At 39.8% G+C, this 20,890-nt stretch overlaps 1 protein-coding gene across 1 annotated transcript in view; it reads left to right on the top strand.

Moving 5' to 3' along the window:
* Positions 1-20,890, top strand: part of LMBRD1 (LMBR1 domain containing 1) — a 115,428-nt gene that overhangs the window by 25,450 nt on the left and 69,088 nt on the right. Inside the window, exons 4-5 of the mRNA XM_079938603.1 lie at positions 13,683-13,780; positions 15,824-15,891. Coding sequence (XP_079794729.1) covers positions 13,683-13,780; positions 15,824-15,891 — 166 coding nt within the window. The remainder of the gene's footprint in view (positions 1-13,682; positions 13,781-15,823; positions 15,892-20,890) is intronic.

The raw sequence follows: 20,890 nt of genomic DNA, 5'->3' as shown, positions 1-20,890 counted from the left end.
AGTGGTTGTGACAGGGATGTATAGGCTGCAAAGCTGAAAATATGATCTGACCGTTTACAGAAAAAAATCTCCCAACCCCTGTGCTTAGTGAAAGAAGCCGGAGACGAAAGACTGCATCTTGTGTAATTACATCTGTATGAAATGTCCAGAAAGGGCAAATCTCTAGAGACAGAAAGCAGATCAGGGGTTGCCTCAAACTGGGGGTTGGAGTGGGATTATTTGCAAACTGGCACAGAGCAGCCTGTCTGAGGTAATGGAAATGTTCTCAGAATGAATCGTGGTGATAGTTACCCAACAGTATACATTTACTAAAAATCATTGAATTGTAGATCTACAATTCGTGCATCTTGTGATATGTAAATTGTATTACAAAGTTGTTGGGAAAAATATTTAATGGGCAAACGTAAGTCAAGAGTAGCACAGAGCTGGATATACGACAGGCTGTCAGCACAGGATAGCTGCTAGTATTATGACTTAAAACTTGAGGGGACTTGCATTATTATGATTTCTTTTTATTTTCTAGAGTTGGAATCTTATCTTAATTTACAGGTGGACAAAAATGAGGCTGAAAAGCTATGAAGTACTAAGGTTTATAAATTGGAATGTGATTCTTTGTATATCACACAACATGGCTTTCAAGAATAGTCAGGTAGTAATGCTAATTTGCATTATGTCTTTTATGTACTGTTATTTCAGCTAATATTTCTATGTATAACTTTGGAGTCAACAGTTAATGATAACAGTCTAGTTATCATTAATTGCCACGCAACTGTGAGTTACACTATAAATTGCTCAGCCTTTCCTCTGACCATGTAGTTTAACAATTTCTTGTTATAAAAATGGCATTGCAGCGTAAACCTTGAAATAAATACCATAGAGAGAGGAAGCAACCAACGAAAATAGTCCTTAAGGTAAAACGACTGTTCTTCAGACGACATATTCTAAATTAAAACCTGGAAACGATTTTATTCTCCAAGTTCTATACTGTCAGATCATGCACCAGAATGTTTTAATCACTTTGCTCTACTGTCAGCAGTGGTACTAGTTATCTATTGTCACGTAACAAATTACCCCCAAATTTAGCAGTTGAAAACAACAAACATTGTGTCACCATTTCTGTGGGTCAGGAGTCCAGAAGCAGTGTCTCAAGGCTCCGCTAGGGGGGACCTGGCTCCCGAGCTCCCCTTCGTGGGCATGGGCGGCCTCAGGTCTTGTCTGTGTGTCCTCAGCAGTGTCAGTTCCTGGCCACGTGCACCTAACATAGAGCAGTTCACAACAGGCCTGCGAGCAAGCTGGAAACCAGTCTTTCAGTAACTTGTTGCCCCCCTTTTGTCATACTATCTTATCAGCAGTGATTTACTGGTCCAGCCCACACTGAAAGGCAGGGCATGAATATTGGAAGTGCTGGCCTCATCAGGAGCATTTTAGAGGCTGCCCACCACAGCTGTCTTGTAAATGTTGACAATCTTGATATTTACTCAACACAAAGTACTTTTATACTTGCAAAGTATTTATTAAGCATGCAAAGTTTGAGGTTTGAAGTCAGCATTTTGAAGTTCCCTGTGTGCCTTTCCCTGACACCATCTCCTCCCCAACCCCCTTAGAAATCACCACTACTTAAATTGTCTGTGTTAATTCCTTGCCTGCCTTATAGTGTTACCATCCTGTGTCCTTAGTTTTACATTTTTTGAACTTTATATGAAATTACTTGCTTGTTTTCATTCAACCACATGTTCGGGGAATTCAAACATGTTATTGCATAAAGCGTAGTTTATTTTCGTTGTGTATGACTGTGTACTGCATGTTGGTCAGTCTGGACATTTGGATTTTTGCTATTAAAAATTGTGCAATGAACCTGTTTGTACACATTTCTTATTGCATGTGTGCAAAATATATACATATAATGGAGTCGGTGGGTCATAAGTTATGTTCATCTTCAACATACTAAATAATGACAGATCATTTTTCTAAATGTACCAGTTTAAAGTCTTGTTAGGAGGATATAGCCTTCTAGTTGCTATACCCTGAACTTTGACATCACCATGTATTTTTAGTTTTTGCCAGTCTGGCGAGTGTGAAATGATCATTCACTAATTTGCATTTCACTTATTTGGAAATGAAGTTGCATGTCTTTTAAGATTTATTGGCTTTTTCAGTTTTCTGCTTCAAGTACCTTTTTGCAGTTGGGTTGTATTTTTCTTACTGATACAAGAAATTTTTTAACATACTCTGAGTAGTTCGTACAGTGATTCTAAATATTCTCTCTTTTTCCCAGTAGAATTAAGTGATGTGAGAGTAGGGAACTCTGAGTTTTGATTTAACCATGTCTGTGACCCCCTAGAATGATGCCTGGAAAGTACTCAGTAGATGTTTGTTGAATTGAATACATTTGTCAGGGGAGATAATCATATGAAGTTTTTTGGTTTTAGTTCCTCCAAGTGATGTGTTACATGGATAAATTGCTCTTAAACCAACTTTGCGTTCCTAGGATAAACCCAGATTGGTCATAACGGTGGCTTTTTGGGTTTGTTTTTAAATCTTCTGCTGGATTTGATTGCTGCTGTCTCGTTTAGGATTCTTTTAAAAATTGATTCAGAGGTGAAACTGGTCTGTAATTTTCCTTTATCTTATTCTCATCAGGTTTGAGTATCAAGACTCTGCTAGCTTCCCAAAATGAATTGAGAAGTGCTCTTTCTGTGTGTTAGAGAATGCTGTGAACCACTGAGCACTTACCATATGGTTCTTTTCTCCCATAATCTGTTTACATGTGACTGGTGACTAAGGGGTAGAAGTGAGCATGGCACTTTGTACTGATATTCCTAATGAACCATTCACAAAATTTTTGCTTTTCACCTTGCAGCTGAGCTCCTCTGATTTAGAATTCTTACCAGCCATATGGGAGTACATCCAGCAGGGATGAAACAATGATTTCATTGAATTAGGAGGTGTGATTTCTACCTGACCATTTTGGTCTCCTTATTCCACTGAGTGAACAGGGTATAATAGTTACTGTATCAGCTGGAGGGACTGGTGTTGATTATTAGGGGAAGGAGGGAAGGAGAAGTATATCTTGAACCCAGGGGACTCTGTGGCACCTCATGATGCTGCCATGTTCAGTGGCAAAAACAAATTGAGATCTATTCCACTCACCCCTCACAGCACCACCAGGCACTCAGGATGGCTCAGGAGTGAATGTTTGGGGTCCCCCATTTCTCCTACAAAATTCTCTCTCAGAAATTACACCTGGCTGCTGTGAACAGATTGGAAATGCATGGCTTAAATAGTATAGTGGTTTTTCGGTCTTACATACAATAAGTCTGGAGAGAGGCTATCCAAGGCTGGTAAGGCATCATCAGGAGGCGCCTAAGCTAGCTCCTTTCCTCTCTGCTCTCCATCCTTAGTACCTGATTTCTACTTTAAGGTCACCACAAAGTCCAAGAGAGTAGCTGGAGTTAAGCTATGATGTGTCCATTTTAGGCAGAACGTCAAAGGAAGGGAGAAAGACAAAAAAGGCAATGGGAGCTGAAAGGAAAATGAGTATTGTGTATGCAGCTAGCGGCCTTGACCCCAGATTGTTTCAGCTGGGACAATGGGATAATTCTAGAAGGCTTTTAGAGTTCCCAGAATATCTTTATGCTTTGACCCTCTAGAACAAAATGCTTTGTAATGATTAACTATACTATTACAATATTGACTAAGTTATTCTTTGTTTTAGTGTTTTCACTGGTAGTTGGGAGGGATAAAGAATGTCTAAAAATTCAGAAGTCTAATTTATCTTATGTTGACTTAAGCTAAATTGATGTATGACTTAAGTCTAATTTATCTTAAGTCTAATTTATTCTTATGTGAGTTTTAATTATGCAGTTTTGAAAAGGTAGATTGTTTGCTTTGCATATATTTCAAAAATCATAAGAATTATCATGTATTCTTTGCTACAGTTTTTGTCTGTGGCCTTTTGAGAGTTGTTGGCTTTCTGTGCACTTGTTTTTTTGTTAGTTTCATTTTAAAAAAATAACTTGTTTTATGAGTTTAATTTTTGCCAATTTCTCTGGGCATGAGGTTTTTTAAACTTATTTATTTTTCTTTGTTTTTTGTGTGTGTGTTTCTTTTTTCTTTTTTTTTCCTTTCTTTTGGACGTGAGGTTTAAAATTTTTTTCTTAGTCTGTTTTCTTGATGTTAGTGGGACTGTTAAACAAAGTAGTCTGTTTATCTTTAACGTGCTGGTAGCAGTCTTTTAACAAAAACATTTACCAGTAAATATAAAGACATCAGGATGTGAGTGTCATCCCTGTTGGAGTTAACAATAATTTTACTTTGAAAATAGCTATCAGTTTGAAGTAGAATTTTATTATTTGTATTTTTTTTTTGCATGGAACAGTGTTTTTATTTTTTTAACATCTTTATTGGACTATAATTGCTTTACGTTGTTGTGTTAGTTTCTGCTGTATAACAAAGTGAATCAGCTACCAGTATACATATATCCCCATATCTCCTCTCTCTTGCGTCTCCCTCCCACCATCCCTATCCCACTCCTCTAGGTGGTCACAAAGCACCAAGCTGATCTCCCTGTGCTATGTGGCTGCTTCCCACTAGCTACCTATTTTACATTTGGTAGTGTATGTAAGTCCATGCCACTCTCTCACTTTGTCCCAGCTTACCCTTCCCCCTCCCCGTGTCCTCAAGTCCATTCTCTACTTCTGCGTCTTTATTCCTGTCCTGCCCCTAGGTTCTTCGCAGAGCCATTTTCCTTTTTTTAGATTCCATATGTATGTGTTAGCATATGGTATTCGTTTTTCTCTTTCTGACTTACTTCACTCTGTATGACAGACTCTAGGTCCATCCACCTCACTACAAATAACTCAATTTCATTTCTTTTTATGGCTGAGTAATATTCCATTGTATATATGTGCCACATCTTCTTTATCCATCCATCTCTCGATGGACACTTAGGTTGGTTCCATGTCCTGGCTATTGTAAATAGTGCTGCAGTGAACATTGTGGTACATGTCTCTTTGTGAATTATGGTTTTCTCAGGGTATATGCCCAGTAATGGGATTGCTGGGTCATATGGTAGTTCTTTTTTCAGTTTTTTAAGGAACCTCCATACTGTTCTCCATAATGGCTGTATCAATTTACATTACCATCAACAGTGCAAGAGGGTTCCCTTTTCTCCACACCCTCTCCAGTATTTATTGTTTGTGGTTTTTTTGATGATGGCCGTTCTGACCGGTGTGAGGTGATACCTCATAGTTTTGATTTGCATTTCTCTAATAGTTAGTGATGTTGAGCAGCTTTTTTTTTTTTTGCGGTACGCGGGCCTCTCACTGTTGCGGCCTCTCCCGTTGCGGAGCACAGGCTCCGGACGCGCAGGCTCAGCGGCCATGGCTCACGGGCCCAGCCACTCCACGGCATGTGGGATCTTCCCGGACCGGGGCACGAACCCGTGTCCCCTGCATTAGCAGGTGGACCCTCAACCACTGTGCCACCAGGGAAGCCCTGTTGAGCAGATTTTCATGTGCGTCTTGGCCATCTGTATGTCTTTGGTGAAATGTCTATTTAGGTCTTCCGCCCATTGTTTAATTGGGTTGTTTGTGTTTTTGATATTGAGCTCTGTGAGCTCTTTGTGTATTTTGGAGATTAATCCTTTGTCCGTTGCTTCGTTTGCAAGTATTCTCTCCCATTCTGAGGGTTGTCTTTTGGTCTTGTTTATGGTTTCCTTTGCTTTGCAAAAGCTTTGAAGTTTCATTAGGTCCCATTTGTTTTTTTTTGTTTTTATTTCCATTTCTCTAGGAACTGGGTCAAAAAGGAATTTGCTGTGACTTATGTCATAGAGTGTTCTGCCTATGTTTTCCTCGAAGAGTTTTATAGTGTCTGGTCTTACATTTAGGTCTTTAATCCATTTTGTGTTTATTTTTGTGTATGGTGTTAGGGAGTGTTCTAATTTCATTCTTTTACATGTAGCTGTCTGGTTTTCCCAGCACCACTTATTGAAGAGGCTGTCTTTTCTCCATTGTATATTCTTGCCTCCTTTATCAAAGGTAAAGTGACCATATGTGCATGGGTGTATCTCCAGGCTTTCTGTCCTGTTCCACTGATCTATATTTCTGTTTTTGTGCCAGTACCATACTCTCTTGCTTATTGTAGCTTTGTAGTGTAGTCTGAAGTCAGGGAGCCTGATTCCTCCAGCTCCGCTTTTCTTTCTCAAGATTGCTTTGGCTCTTCAGGGTCTTTTGTGTTTCCATACAAATTGTGAAATTTTTTGCTCTAGTTCTGTGAAAAATGCCATTGGTAGTTTGATAGGGATTGCATGGAATCTGTAGATTGTTTTGGGTAGTATAGTCATTTTCACAATGTTGATTCTTCCAATTCAAGAGCATGGTATATCTCTCCATCATGTTGGTATCATGTTTAATTTCTTTCATCAGTGTCTTATAGTTTTTTGCATACAGGTCTTTTGTCTCCTTAGGTAGGTTTATTCCTAGGTATTTCATTCTTTTTGTTGCAGTGGTAACTGGGAGTGTTTCCTTAATTTCTCTTTCAGATTTTTCATCATTAGTGTGTAGGAATGCCAGAGATTTCTGTGCATTAATTTTGTATCCTGCTACTTTACCTAATTCATTGATTAGTCCTGGTAGTTTTCTGGTAGCATCTTTAGGATTCTCTATGTATAGTATCATGTCATCTGCAAAGAGTGACAGCTTTACTTCTTCTTTTCCCACGTGGATTCCTTTTATTTCTTTTTCTTCTCTGATTGCTTTGGCTAAAACTTCCAAAACTGTGTTCAGTAATAATGGTGAGAGTGGGCAACCTTGTCTTGTTCCTGATCTTAGTGGAAATGGTTTCAGTGTTTCATCATTGAGAACGATGTTGGCTGTGGGTTTGTCATATGTGGCCTTCATTATGTTGAGGTAAGTTCCCTCTGTGCCTACTTTCTGGAGGGTTTTTATCATCAGTGGGTGTTGAATTTTGTCGAAAGCTTTTTCTGCATCTATTGAGATTACCATATGGTTTTTATCCTTCATTTTGTTAATATGGTGTTTCATATTGATTGATTTGAGTATATTGAAGAATCCTTGCATTCCTGGGATAAACCCCACTTGATCATTGTGTATGATCCTTTAATGTGCTGTTGGATTCTGTTTGCTAGTATTTTGTTGAGGATTTTTGGCATCTATGTTCATCAGTGGTATTGGACTGGAGTTTTCTTTTTTTGTGACATCTTTGTCTGGCTTTGGTATCAGTGTGATGGTGGCCTCGTAGAATGAGCTTGGGAGTGTTCCTCCCTCTGCTATATTTTGGAAGAGTTTGAGAAGGATAAGTGTTAGCTCTCCTCTAAATGTTTGATAGAATTCGCCTGTGAAGCCATCTGGTCCTGGGCTTTTGTTTGCTGGAAGATTTTTAATCACAGTTTCAATTTCAGTGCTTGTGATTGGTCTGTTTATATTTTCTGTTTCTTCCTGGTTCAGTCTCGGAAGGTTGTGCTTTTCTGAGAATTTGTCCATTTCTTCCAGGTTGTCCATTGTATTGGCATATAGTTGCTTGTAATAATCTCTCATGATCTTTTGTATTTCTGCAGTGTCAGTTGTTACTTTTCCTTTTGCCTTTCTAATTCTGTTGATTTGAGTCTTCCTTTTTTCTTGATGAGTCTGGCTAATGGTTTATCAATTTTGTTTATCTTCTCAGAGAACCAGCTTTTAGTTTTATTGATCTTTGCTATTGTTTCCTTATTTCTTTTTCATTTATTTCTGATCTGATCTTTATGATTTCTTTCCTTCTGCTAACTTTGGTTTTTTTTTAATTCTTTCTCTAGTTGCTTTAGGTCTAAGGTTAGGTTGTTTATTTGAGATGTTTCTTGTTTCTTGAGGTAGGATTGTGTTGCTATAAACTTCCCTCTTAGAACTGCTTTTGCTACATCCCATAGGTTTTCGGTTTTCGTGTTTTCATTGTCATTTGTTTCTAGGTAGTTTTTAATTTCCTCTTTGATTTCTTCAGTGATCTCTTGGTTATGTAGTAGAGTATTGTTTAGCCTCCATGTGCTTGTATTTTTTATAGATTTCCTATAATTGATATCTAGTCTCAAAACGTTGTGGTCAGAAAAGATACTTGATATGATTTGAATTTTGTTAAATTTTCCAAGGCTTGATTTGTGACCCAAGATATGATCTATCCTGGAGAAATGTTCCGTGAGCACTTGAGCAGAAAGTGTGTTTTGTTGTTTTTGGATGGAATGTCCTATAAATATCTACTAGGTCCATCTTGTTTAATGTGTCATTTAAAGCTTGTGTTTCCTTATTTATTTTCATTTTTGTTGATCTGTCCATTGGTGAAAATGGGGTGTTAAAGTCCCCTGTGATGAATGTGTTACTGTCCATTTCCCCTTTTATGGCTGTTAGCATTTGCCTTATGTATTGAGGTGCTCCTCTGTTGGGTTCAAGTATTTACAATTGTTATATCTTCTTCTTGGATTGATCCCTTGATCATTATGTAGTGTCCTTTTTTGTCTCTTGTAATAGTCTTTGTTTTAAAGTCTATTTTGTCTGATATGAGAATTGCTACTCCAGCTTTCTTTTGATTTCCATTTCCATGGAATATCTTTTTCTATCTCTTCACTTTCAGTCTCTGTGTGTCCCTAGGTCTGAAGTGGGTCTCTTGTAGACAGCATATATATGGGTCTTGTTTTTGTATCCATTTAGCCAGTCTGTATCTTTTGGTTGGATCATTTTATCCACTTAAATTTAAGGTAATTATCGATATGTATGTTCCCATTACCATTTTCTTAATTGTTTTGGGTTTGTTTTTGTAGGTCTTTCCCTTCTCTTGTGTTTTTTGTCTAGAGAAGTTCCTTTAGCATTTGTTGTAAAGCTGGTTTGGTGGTGCTGAATTCTCTTAGCTTTTGCTTGTCTGTAAAGGTTTTAATTTCTCTGTCAAATCTGAATGAGATCATTGCTGGATCGAGTAATCTTAGTTGTAGGTTTTTCCCTTTCATCACTTTAAATATGTCCTGCTAGTCCCTTCTGGCCTGCAGAGTTTCTGCTGAAAGATCAGCTGTTAAACTTATGGGTTATGTTATTTGGTTTTTTTCCCTTGCTGCTTTTAATATTTTTTCGTTGTATTTTATGCTTGATAGTTTGATTAATATGTGTCTTGGTGTGTTTTTCCTTGGATTTATCCTGTGTGGGACTCTGTGCGCTTCCTGGACTTGATTGACTGTTTCCTTTCCCATATTAGGGAAGTCTTCCAGTATAATCTCTTCAAATATTTTCTCAGTCCCTTTCTTTTCCTCTTCTTGTTCTGGGACCCCTGTAATTCAATTGTTGGTGCGTTTAATGTTGTCCCAGAGGTCTCTGAGACTCTACTTAATTCTTTTCATTCTTTTTTCTTTATTCTCCTCTGTGGTAGTTATTTCCACCGTTTTTTCTTCCAGGTCTCTTATCCGTTGTTTTGCCTCAGTTATTTTGCTATTGATTTCCTTGTAGAGAATTTTAAATTTCATTTATTGTGCTGTTCATCAGTTTGCTCTTTAGGTTTTCTAGGTCCTTGTTCAACGTTTCTTGTATTTTCTCCATTCTCTTTCCAAGATTTTGGATTATCCTTTTTTTTTTTTTTGCGGTACGCGGGCCTCTCACTGTTGTGGCCTCTCCCGTTGCGGAGCACAGGCTCCGGACGCACAGGCTCAGCGGCCATGGCTCACGGGCCCAGCCGCTCCGCGGCATGTGGGATCTTCCCGGACCGGGGCATGAACCCGCGTCCCCTGCATCGGCAGGTGAACTCTCAACCACTGGGCCACCAGGGAAGCCCTGGATCATCTTTATTATCATTACTCTGAATTCTTTTTCAGGTAGGCTACCAATTTCCTCTTCATTGTTTGGTCTGGTGGGTTTTTACCTTGCTCCTTCATCTGCTGTGTGTTTCTCTGTGTTCTCATTTTGCTTAAGTTACTGTGTTTGGGGTCTCTTTTTCGCAGGCTGCAGGTTCGTAGTTCCTGTTTTGGGTGTCTGTCCCCAGTGGTTTAGGTTGGTTCAGTGGGTTGTGTAGGCTTCCTGGTGGAGGGGACTGGTGCCTGTGTTCTGATGGATGAGGCTGGATCTTGTCTTTCTGGTGGGCAGGACTGTGTCTGGTGGTGTGTTTTGGGGTGTCTGTGAACTTAATATGATTTTAGGCAGCCTCTCTGCTAATGGGTGGGGTTGTGTTCCTGTCTTGCTAGCTGTTTGGCAGGGGGTGTGCAGTACTGGAGCTTGCTGGTCGTTGAGTGGAGCTGGGTCTTAGCGTTGAGATGGAGATCTCTGGGAGAGCTCTCGCCGATTGATATCACTTGGGGCTGGGAGGTCTCCAGTGCTCCAATACCTGGACTCGCCTGTCCCACCTCGGAGGCTCAGACCTGACACCCAGCCGGAGCACCGAGGCCCTGTCAGCCACACAGTAGTTCTGTGATCTTGGACCAGGCAGTGTAGCTCTCTGTGCCTCAGATTTCCTTTTGTGTAGCACCTCCTTACCCCAGAGGCCCAGTCAGGTGCGAGGGGAGGGCTGTCGCTCCCAGGCTCTGCAGGGAGGAAGCCCGTGAGGCTGAAGTAGAGCTTTAAACGAAGCAATTTCTCTGTTTGATGATAGTGGTAGCAGCATTTTTTTCCCCATTTACAGATACATTGATATAAGTCCAACTTGGCATTAGAACTGATCCGAAACACATAAAAATGTTAATTTAATTCCTTCTTTACAATTTAACATTTACAGGCTAAAGGAAGAAATCTTTCTGAAGGACACTGAGAAAGAACAGTCAGATAAGCAGAACGTAGCTTAGAATGTGGTGTCAGGGGAAGAGAGACTTAGAGCAGTGCCAGGCTGAGGGGATGTTAAGCGTCTCTTCAGAATTGTGTCTTCCCCACTTCCTTCCTCCAGGTGTTGGTTCCTAGGAATTGGCTTTTCTGGATTTTCCTACCAGCAACATAGGAGATTTTTGGTTGCTCTACATCCTCGTGTCTCTTTATAGTCAGCAGCTGCCCCAACCACTTTTTTGGTTTTGCTAGTTCTTGAACTTCCTTAAGTTCAACCGTAGAAGATGTATTCTTGTGTCTGTGCTGCTGTTATTCAGTTTAAGGTCTGAGGTTCATCCTCATCACATGCGTTCATAGTTTATTCTTTCTTATTGCTGTACAGTAGTCATTTGTGTGACTGTACACTCAGTGTATCCGTTCACCTGGTGGTGGACATTTGGATCGATTCCAGTTTTTGATCACTGTTAGTAATGTTGCTATCAACTGTCTTGTTGTGAATCAGACCCGATATTGTTTAATTCTCACATATCTTTAGGAGGACCTGCTTGTGTGGCTGGCACTTGACCAACACCTGGCCCTTGGATGTTCCCTAATGTTACTAATTGCTAAATGGTTCTGTATAGCTGAATGCGGCATGGAACCACACAGTCCAACTTGTTTAGCTTGTTTGTGTGCGTGATTTATGGTGACTACTTGCTTTCCTTCTCGGGGTCTGTATATGGTCATCATAGCTGGTCACTCAGGCAAATGTGCCTATATTCTAAGTCCCCAGTAAGAGCCCTGGACTCTGCAACTCAGGCAGGCTTCTCTGGTCAGAAGGACTTTGCATATGTCGCTGCACTTCATTGCTGGCGGAATAGAATTGTTCAGTCATATGGTAGGTATATGTTTAACTTGGTAAGAAACTACTGAACAGTTTTCTACAGTGTTATGCTGTTTTACACTCCCTCTAGCAAAGTAAGGGAATGTCTGTTGTTCTGCATTCTTGGTAACGCTTGGTATTGTCAGTTTAATTTTAGCCATCCTAGTGGGTCTGTAGTATCTCATTACAGGTTTAATTTGCATCTTCCTGATGACTAATGATGATGAGCACCTGTTAAAAGTGCTTATTGGCCATTTTGTATATCTTCTGTGATGAAGTGTCTGTCTTTTGTCTACTTTTAAAAGTGGGTTATTTGTATTTTATTTATAGGAGTTAATTTTATACCTTGTTCTGCTAAATGAGTATCATGGTAACTTAGGCATTTGCAAGGTCATTGATCACACAAGTTCAGGAATACCAGGAGTGCTTATGAAATAGTCACTAGGCTCTTTGGCTGTGTGAAGGCCTAGGCCACCAAGTAGTAGACACAAATGATGTACTGAGGCTGAAGCCAAACCTTACTGCATCTGTCAGTTTATCGAAGTTTTTGGCATGTGGTTGTCAGCCCACTATACTCTGTTGTCCTAATTTAGGGTTTTTCCTCTTCTGTACAGATTATTTGATTATTTCAGTCATAATATTGGTACGGTGTTTAGGGTGATTTATAGTACTTTCCCTTTATGTTTAATTTTTTGAAGCTTTTAGAATACTTACTTTGGTTACTTCTTTCAGTACTTGTTTATTTCCACCAGCTCTTAGATTTGTAATAGAAATGTTAATACTGACTACTCTCTGGTTTGTAGTAGAAACACCAATATTCATTACCCTTAAAGATTTACTGTCATTATTAGTTTTTTATAATATTAAAAGATTGCATAAATTTCACTGAATATCTGTAGTGCCAAAATTCAATATGCTGACAGTCATTTTGTGATTGGTCAGTATAAATTAACTCTGATTTTCCTGTCAGTTATTTAGGGCCCTGTTCTGAGGGGTTTTTTTTAACTGTGTTGCAGCTAGTGGGGGCTGTTTCGTAAGTGGCCTCCAGATAGATGGTGCTAGCAAGTATTTAGATCATGTTTAAAAACAATGTAACTCATACAGTCGTTCCTTCCAAGAGAGTAAGTAATTTGGGGTTTATTATACATTACTAACAAATACTTTTTTTAAATAAAGGAGTATAATGAGTATCATCCTGTGGTTGCTTTATATAATTATGTTGTCACTATTTTCCTTGAACTTATGTATATGCAAATAAATGTAAATACACAGAAGGTTTTAAGGCCAGGTTTCTTAGGTAGGTTTGTTAAGTCTCAAAAAGTTGTTTATGTTGTTTTTATTTTAAATACTGTATCGTTTGCTGTTCAAATTTTAAGTTCTGTATTGAATTAAAAGAAATATTTTGATTGACTACTGGTTGAAAGTATCTCAAATCTAACGTTATTTTAAAGCAGATAAATAGAAATTCATATTAGTTAACTTTGAATCTGGTCTTACTGTTCTTACTTTTTCTCTATCTTGATTTCTTATAAGATCAGTTTCATAACACTGCATATTTTAAACTTAGATTAGGGAAATTATTTGTGTCAAAAATTTAGCATCAATTATAGTTGTTTCTTTAACTTGAGTGACTGGCAAATGTGTCAGCTGTACTCAGTATTAAGGTGGAAGGAAGACAAAAGTTAAAGTTTATTTAAATGAGATGGTTCACAGAAAGTTCTTAACCACTGGTGAGTACATAGTGAGACCTGAGATGTTAGCTGCCACAATTTATCGGCACAATTACCATCATGATTATTGCTAAAAATTGCCCCATAGTTAACTTGAATTATGATTTGTTATGTTAATAGTGGTGTTGATTTCTTGGAATGGGGGTCAGAAAAGGCTGATTTTGGATATTACATATACGTATAGAGTTACGGTTCTAGGGATCAGATGGGGGGAGTGTGTGTGTGTGTGTGTGTGTGTGTGTGTGTGTGTGTGTACATGTATGAAACAGTTATTAAGTTCACGTGTTTTATTTTAACTCAGCTTCTTTCTTTCCACAGCCTTATATTCTGTTATATTATTCTGTGTGTTCTTCTGGATCCCTTTTGTCTACTTCTACTATGAAGAAAAGGATGATGATGATACTGGTAAATGCACTGTGAGTAGCTTTAATTTAGAGATCTCAGTTTAGGGGGGAAAGATTATTTCCTTCTTTTTCAGAGAGTGATGTGACTTTGAATTTATTCTAGAGCAGTGTTGTCTAATAGAAATATAATGTAATCCACGTGTGAAATTTTAAATTTTCTGGTAGCCACATGAAAATAAGTAGAAAGAGCAGTTGAAATTATTTCTCATGACACATTGTATTTAATGTACTATGTTGCAAGCATTATTATTGCAAATAGTCAAAAACTTGTTAGTAATGAGACATTACATTTTGTCACACTGTCTTTGAAATCTAGAGTGCATTTTACACTTACAGCACATGCCAGTTCCAGCCAGCCATATTCCAGGCGCTCAGGAACCACATGGGACTTGTGACTGTCGTTTTAGAGCAGTTCTAGAGCAGGGGTCAGCAGGCTTGTTTCTGTAAAAGGTCAGGTTGTAAATATCTTAGGCTTTGTAGGCCGTACAGACTCTTATCTCAGCCACTCAGCTCTGTGATCATAGTGTGAAAGTAGCCAGAGACAGGACTCAGCGAGTGTGATGTGAAGTAGGAGGGGGCTGCGTGTGACCCACAGGATGTAGTGTGCTGACCCCAGTTCTAGGGCATAAAGGAGGAACATTTGCAGACTGGTCTTACCAGTCCATGGTAACACCGATACAGGAACCTGATTGGTAGAGCACACGTGCACGCCCAAAACTGCAGATCAAGGTCACTTAAGTCTTGGTAGAAAAATCTTCACTAAAACATTAGCAGATAGAATTCAGGAGCATCTTAAAAGTACATTAATGCAGTATAACTGAGTTGGGCCTGTCTCTAGGTTGCAGTGGTGGTTTAGAATCGGCACATCTGTTAGTAAATAGTGATTTAATAGGTCCTCGAAGAAATTGTATGTTGAAGCGTATTTGCGAAAATCGAACACTTTATTTCTGATTTCAGGGGAAAAAAGCAGCAGAAAAGGAATCAATTTCTTTTGTCTTTTTATTGAGTTATAGGAGTTTGTTTTATACCTTGTTGTTTTTTTTTTGTATTTAAATACACAAATATATTCACTCAAAAGCCAGCATTATGCATAGCCCTGTTTATTAAAACCTTAAAGCATTTGCATTAAGATCATGAGCAAAGTACTTCAACAGTATTTTAAATGATTCCCAGAGTGGTAATCAGTGCAATTTGTTAGAGAAAAAAAATACTATGCTGAGATATTTATAAAGAAAGTCGAATTATTGTTTGCAGATACTATGTAACTCTACATTTGAAAACCCAAGGTATGTAAGGTAAAGTGGCTGGTCACCAGTTTACTGTTGAAAACTGAATGAGATAAATGCTTTCTCTTCTCTTCTCTTCACTTCTTCTAAAGCACATCTTCCCCATCCCTTTTGGTTGACCCTCCTTACCTTTACTTTAGGTATTTGTGAATAAGAATTCATCATTTAAGCATAAAGTTAATTTCCTTTTTTTTTAATGATACCATCATCCCTCTCGTGACATTTATTTTATTTATTTATTTATTATTTTTTGGCCATGCCTTGTGGCATGTGGGATCTTATATAATAAGTATACATAAGTATATGTTTGTTTTATATATGATCTATACATACAAACATATGTAAATTAAATATGTACTGTAATTATTACTTAACCCATTTTGGTGAATTGGGGTAGGGGCATTGTGGATTCTGAATGCTCCCTGTTTTGAGAAATATTTTATTAAATATTGTGGTAATTTTACTAAAGTAAATTAATTACTATTAATTCTCCCACTGGAGAGTTAATTATGCTTTAGGTGTTCTGCTTTTCACAAGGTCTAACCATTGAAAAGATTTAAAAAATCTAGTGTAGTTTGATAGATACTTCAGATGTGATACATACATTGTTTTTCTTTAAATTTTAAGATTTCTCTTTCAACAAGGGGAGCTTTACACAGTTGAATATAAATGTGCATAGGATATGAAAGTGCTGTTACACTATAGATGAGAATATTTTGTATTTTAAAAGTCTTACTAAACGGAATATTTTTTCTCCCTTGACATCTAGCAAATTAAAACGGCATTCAAGTATACTTTTGGATTTGCTGTGATTTGTGCACTACTTCTTTTAGTTGGGTAAGTCTTGATTTTTGTTTTCCTGAAAATGGAAATAGCATTATTTTAACAATAATAATAATAATAAGGACTCATTCATAAAAGTCTAGGACAGAAGATTAAGAGAATCTAAAAAAAAAGAACAAACTACCTTTTATATCACCAACAAACAGTAACCATAATTAACCCTTTTTTCTACAGTGTTCTGTCTAGACATTTTTTATGTGCTCAGATATGTGCGGAAAGCCCCTTCTCCCACATAACCTTCCATGTTGTAATTTTACAGAAATGTGATTATATTTTATGGGATTCTTGGTAATCCACTGGTTGACATCTCTTCAGTATAGTGAATGTATATCCATCAATGTTGTCTGTATTGCATTTCCTTCTTAGGATACAACAATTTATTTGATCTTCTAGTGATGACTACTTTGATTCTTATGATGTTAGCAGTTTTTCCATTTTTATAAACAACACTTTGATGAAAAATCCTTGTCTGGATATCTTTTCAGGTTTGATGCATCAGTCTTTAAATCTTTGAATTAAACTTTGTCAATGAGTTCGTTCTTAATTCTTCTTCCTTAAGTTTTTATAAAGTAATGGCAATAAAATTTTGCACATTTTTTATACATTTAAAGTTTTCTTTTTGGAAAACATTTGTCCCTGTTAATGGAAGACATTTATCTTTGTTAAAATAGATCTTGATAATTTTGTTTTTTATGTTAGGAAATATATGAGGTGCTACTAAGTTTTTTAAAGTTACTGCTTGTAATTTGGTCTCAGAATTTTCAATAAGTAAAAAAAAATTGTCAAATACAATTTGTGGTGGGAATAAAATTGGTCAGTAACTTTTTGTAGTTCCAGGAGTTCTTAGAATGCACATGTTCTATAGTCAAAGTATATTTTTAGGTCCCTTTCTTGCCTTGATATGTCATGAAAAAGCGTACTTGCTGAAAGGACACATTTTAGTGGTTTTGCTATTTATTTTAGCTCTTAAATATATTTTTAAAAGTCTTTTTTGGCTTTTTAAATTAAGCCAGATATAGTTAGGTGAATTTGCTTTGTCAGTGTTCAGTTCCCTTATCTGTAAATCTAAATAGAGATCAGCAAACTTTTCTTAAAGGGTAGATAGTAAATATTTCAGGTTAGGGGTCCATGTGGCACTGCTCAACTCTCTTCTTGTAGCTCTAATCACAGGCAATACATAAACCAAAGGACGTGACTGAGTGCCAGTAAAACTTTACAAACATGGGTCGTCAGTAATTGGCCAGCTCCTGACTTGGAACATGACTGGGAACCGCCAGTAAAACCACAGATCTTTACAACAGCCAGAATATCTCCCAGACAAAAGGGTACCTGAAGATTCTTCTGAAATTTGTTGGTTCTTTGCATGGAAAATCATCTTCAGTCCTAGAGAGTTTACATTTTGTATGATTTTAATAAGCTTTAACTGATTGTCTACATGATATTTATTTATTTAGAAGCAGTATATTAAAAGTGAAGCAAACAGCTCCTTGCGAATCCACTAATAACGAGAAGTGACGGTTTGACCAGATATTTTGAACAATAAAATATTCACTTATTTTCCAAATACTTACTGTGTCCCAGATACTGTACAAGGCGCTGGGGAAACAGCGATTAATAGAAAAGACAGTTCCTTCTTCTCACGGGCCGTGCGCTCAGTAGGGGTTAGGGGAGCGGACGAAGGAAATAGCCTGTGTTGGGGGCGTGACATTTTCGGGGAAGGCGCTGCTGAGAAGGTGGGGCGAGAAGACGCTTGAAGGAGGTGCAGGAGCCGTGAACACATGTGGAGGGAAGAGCGTTGCAGTCAGAGCAAAAGCAGCTGGAAAGCCCCGAGGCAGGGGAGCGTCTGGCACGTTCGAGACAAAGTGAGGAAAGCAGGGCGGATGGAGTGGAGGGGCGGAGGCGGGAGTAGCTGAAGGTGCGGGTAGAGGGGCTAGAGCTGCCGAGCTGAGCGGGGCATCAGGGGCCGTTGCCGGGACTCTGGCCTTGATTCTCGAGGAGTGGGAAGCTGTTCTGGGGCTCTGGTCGTGGAGTGACATGATCGACATTTTGCAGAGATCTCCCGGTGGTGTTTTGAGGGTTGACTTTGCGGGGGGTAAGGCAGGAGACATGAGGTCTGCTCAGTAACCCAGGCAAGACAGGATGGCAGCAGCAGTGATTGGATCCTGCCTGTCTTCTGGAGAGAGAGCCGGCAGGATCTTCTGGTAGGTCAGGTACGGGGCGGGGGTACGAGAGAGAAGGGGATGGAGGATGCACCTGGAGTTAGCCCAGCTGCAGAGTCCGAGAGGCACTTCTCTTACTTTTGAAACCACCCGCAAGCTTTGGGGAGTTCCTAAAACCACCCTCAGCTTTGATAATTCTCTGGAGGGACTCACAGAACTCACCAAAAGCAGTTATATTCATGGTTACCATCTATTACAGGTAAAGAATACAGACTAAAATCAACCTTTTAAGACATGCATAGGACAGAGTCTGGGAAGATTCCAGATGTGAAGCGTGTGTTGTCCTCAGGACACATTCCCCTTCTGGCTTCCATGTATGACGACGTGCGTGGAGTACAGGTTTCCCCTGCCATCCAAAAGTAGACGGTTCCTTTGAAACCTTTCCTGAGCTGAGAAGGCGTAAAGGGAAGAAGCAATTACCTTAGGACACATCTGGCTCACGGACACACAAGATAAATCGGGTAAAGCACAGATGCCCACAGACAAGGTCAGAGCTGTGGTGGCCGATGCTGAGATGCTGAATGTGGTCCCCGGGAAGGAGCTTGGCGGGGCCGCGCTCTCTGCTCTGGGCGCACTGCACACCGCGTCTGGAGCAGCTCACTCCAGAACCAGCACTGACGTTGTCTTTGCTTTTGGCCTTTTTCATAAAAGTGACGATCCTTCGGATTTCTTTTGGTTAGTGAAAATAGGTGCTAATGTAGGTCTTTAGTAAAAGTGAAGTGGTATAAAGTGGACTTTCAAAAAGCTGGAGGAATGCTTGTATTGACAGCCAGGGAGGCTCACGTGAGCCTTGGTGCTTGGCGTTTTTATTGAGACCCTCTCACGCAGGTGTGTCTGAGTGACTGCTCGCCCGCCTGGTTATATCAGCCCCCACTGATGCCACTGACCCAAAGCCCACCCTAAACCACATGTTGGTCTTTCTGGCCACCACCTAAGGTTGAGTGTGGCCATCCCCTGTCCTAAACACAGACACTCCCATCACGTATGACACGGATGACATCCCAGAATCATGGGTAAAAGTCAGACCTCGTTTTGGGGCAAGGCCGAATCCTTGACTACACAGGAAGGGTGACGTTATCATCACAGGCAAATCTGCAGGAGGAGCCGGTTGGGAGAGGGAACATGAGAGGCTCAGCTTGGTTCGTGGCTGAGTCTTAGGCATGTTCAGGAGGAGATTCGGAGTCAGCCGCTGGGTCAGGCATTAGGAAACTCAAGTTTTCGTCTCTGCTCTTTTCCAGTAGCAACATCCAATGAAGAAAATGAGCTTTGTCCTGTGGCAGTAAGCTAAATGACTGCTGTGCGGTGCTCCCTGTGTCGCCTCCTGCCTTTCTTAGTACCGGGACCCTGTTTTGGTGGAGTTGATGGCGTTGGCTGTCAGGGGGTAACGAGAGCAGGAAGGGCGTCCAAAGCGCTCAGGCAGTGGGAGGCTCCGGTCAGGGGGGAAGGACGTTTTCTCTGTGGTTCTGAGAGTGATAAGAATGGAAAGAGTTCCAGGCAGGTGCAGAGGTTTGGCGGGCAAATGAAGGACTTCTTCTCTGATCGCCTTTATTTTCTTCTCCGTATTTGAGGTGAAGGCATCTGCCCAGGACACTGACGTAGGGGAGAGTGTGTGGACTCCTCTATTTCACAAGCCAGAAGTTTGCGACTAAAAGACAAGTAGTGTTTGGTTACCATGTGTGAGTATTTGAATGAGATGCAGTTAGGTTAACTGATTGACTGCATTTCCTGAAACTTTCTTGAAGGTGACACTTCTAGTTTTTGTTAAGTGATGTATTTTTTTCTGATAAAACATAATTTTATGGCAAAAACGTGGTCTAGGTTTAACTAATTCATGCAGCTAACACTTGGAACTCCTGTGGGTTGGGTAGTCTTGGGAATAAGGTTGGAGGGTCGTGATGTTTGTCCTCAAGGTTCACATGGGGAGAGATGCAAATAGATAACCTGAGTTACAATATTTAAGGGCTCTAATAAGAGATAGACGCCAGGTGTTGATGGGGAGTAGCAGGTTCTGCCTTGCAGAATCAGGTAAGACATAAGAGGAAGTAATCTTGGAATCAAAATTTGATGGCGTGGAAGTTGGTCAGCACACTAGAATAAAGATGCACAGCAGGTGTAATGTATGCTTCACCCCTGAACAGCATGGGTTTGAACTGTGCAGGCCCACTTATACGTGGGTGTTTTTCAGCAGTGAACACTACAGTACGACATGATTGGTGGAGTGTGTGGGTGCTGAGGAACTGTGGACGTGGTGGGACCATGTCTGGGGGGCCGAGTATAAGTCCATGCTCAGAGCTATGACTGCGCGGAGGGTTGGTGCCACTAACCCCCGTATTGTTCAAGGGTCACCTGTATTAGTCTGCTCACACTGCTGTGAACAGCAGGTGTTTATCTTCTCACAGTTGTAGAGGCTTGAAGTCCTGATTAGGGTGTGGGCAAGTTTGCTTTCTGGTGAGGACTCCCCTCCTGGCTCAGGGACGGTGTCATTCTCACTGTGTCCTCACCTGGTCTTTCCTCTGTGCTTCACGGTGGAGAGAGTATCTCCAGGGTCTCCTCTTCTTCTTGTAGGGTCACCAATCCCGTTGGGCTAGGGTCCCACCGTTATGACCTCATTTAACTTTAATTACCTCCCTGAAGGCCCTGTATCCAAATACCATCCCGTTGGGGGTTCGGGCTTCAGCATTAATTTTGTGAGGGCAAGTTCAGTCTACACTCTGTTCTCTGGCCCCCCAGAATTCATGTTCTTCTCACAGAAAAAATGCATTTACTTCATCCCA

This window comes from Stenella coeruleoalba (genome assembly GCF_951394435.1).
Source record: "Stenella coeruleoalba genome assembly, chromosome: 12".
Classification (NCBI taxonomy): Eukaryota; Metazoa; Chordata; class Mammalia; order Artiodactyla; family Delphinidae; genus Stenella; species Stenella coeruleoalba.
The sequence above is the reverse complement of the archived record's forward strand: the minus strand, read 5'-3'. Positions and strand labels throughout refer to the sequence as shown.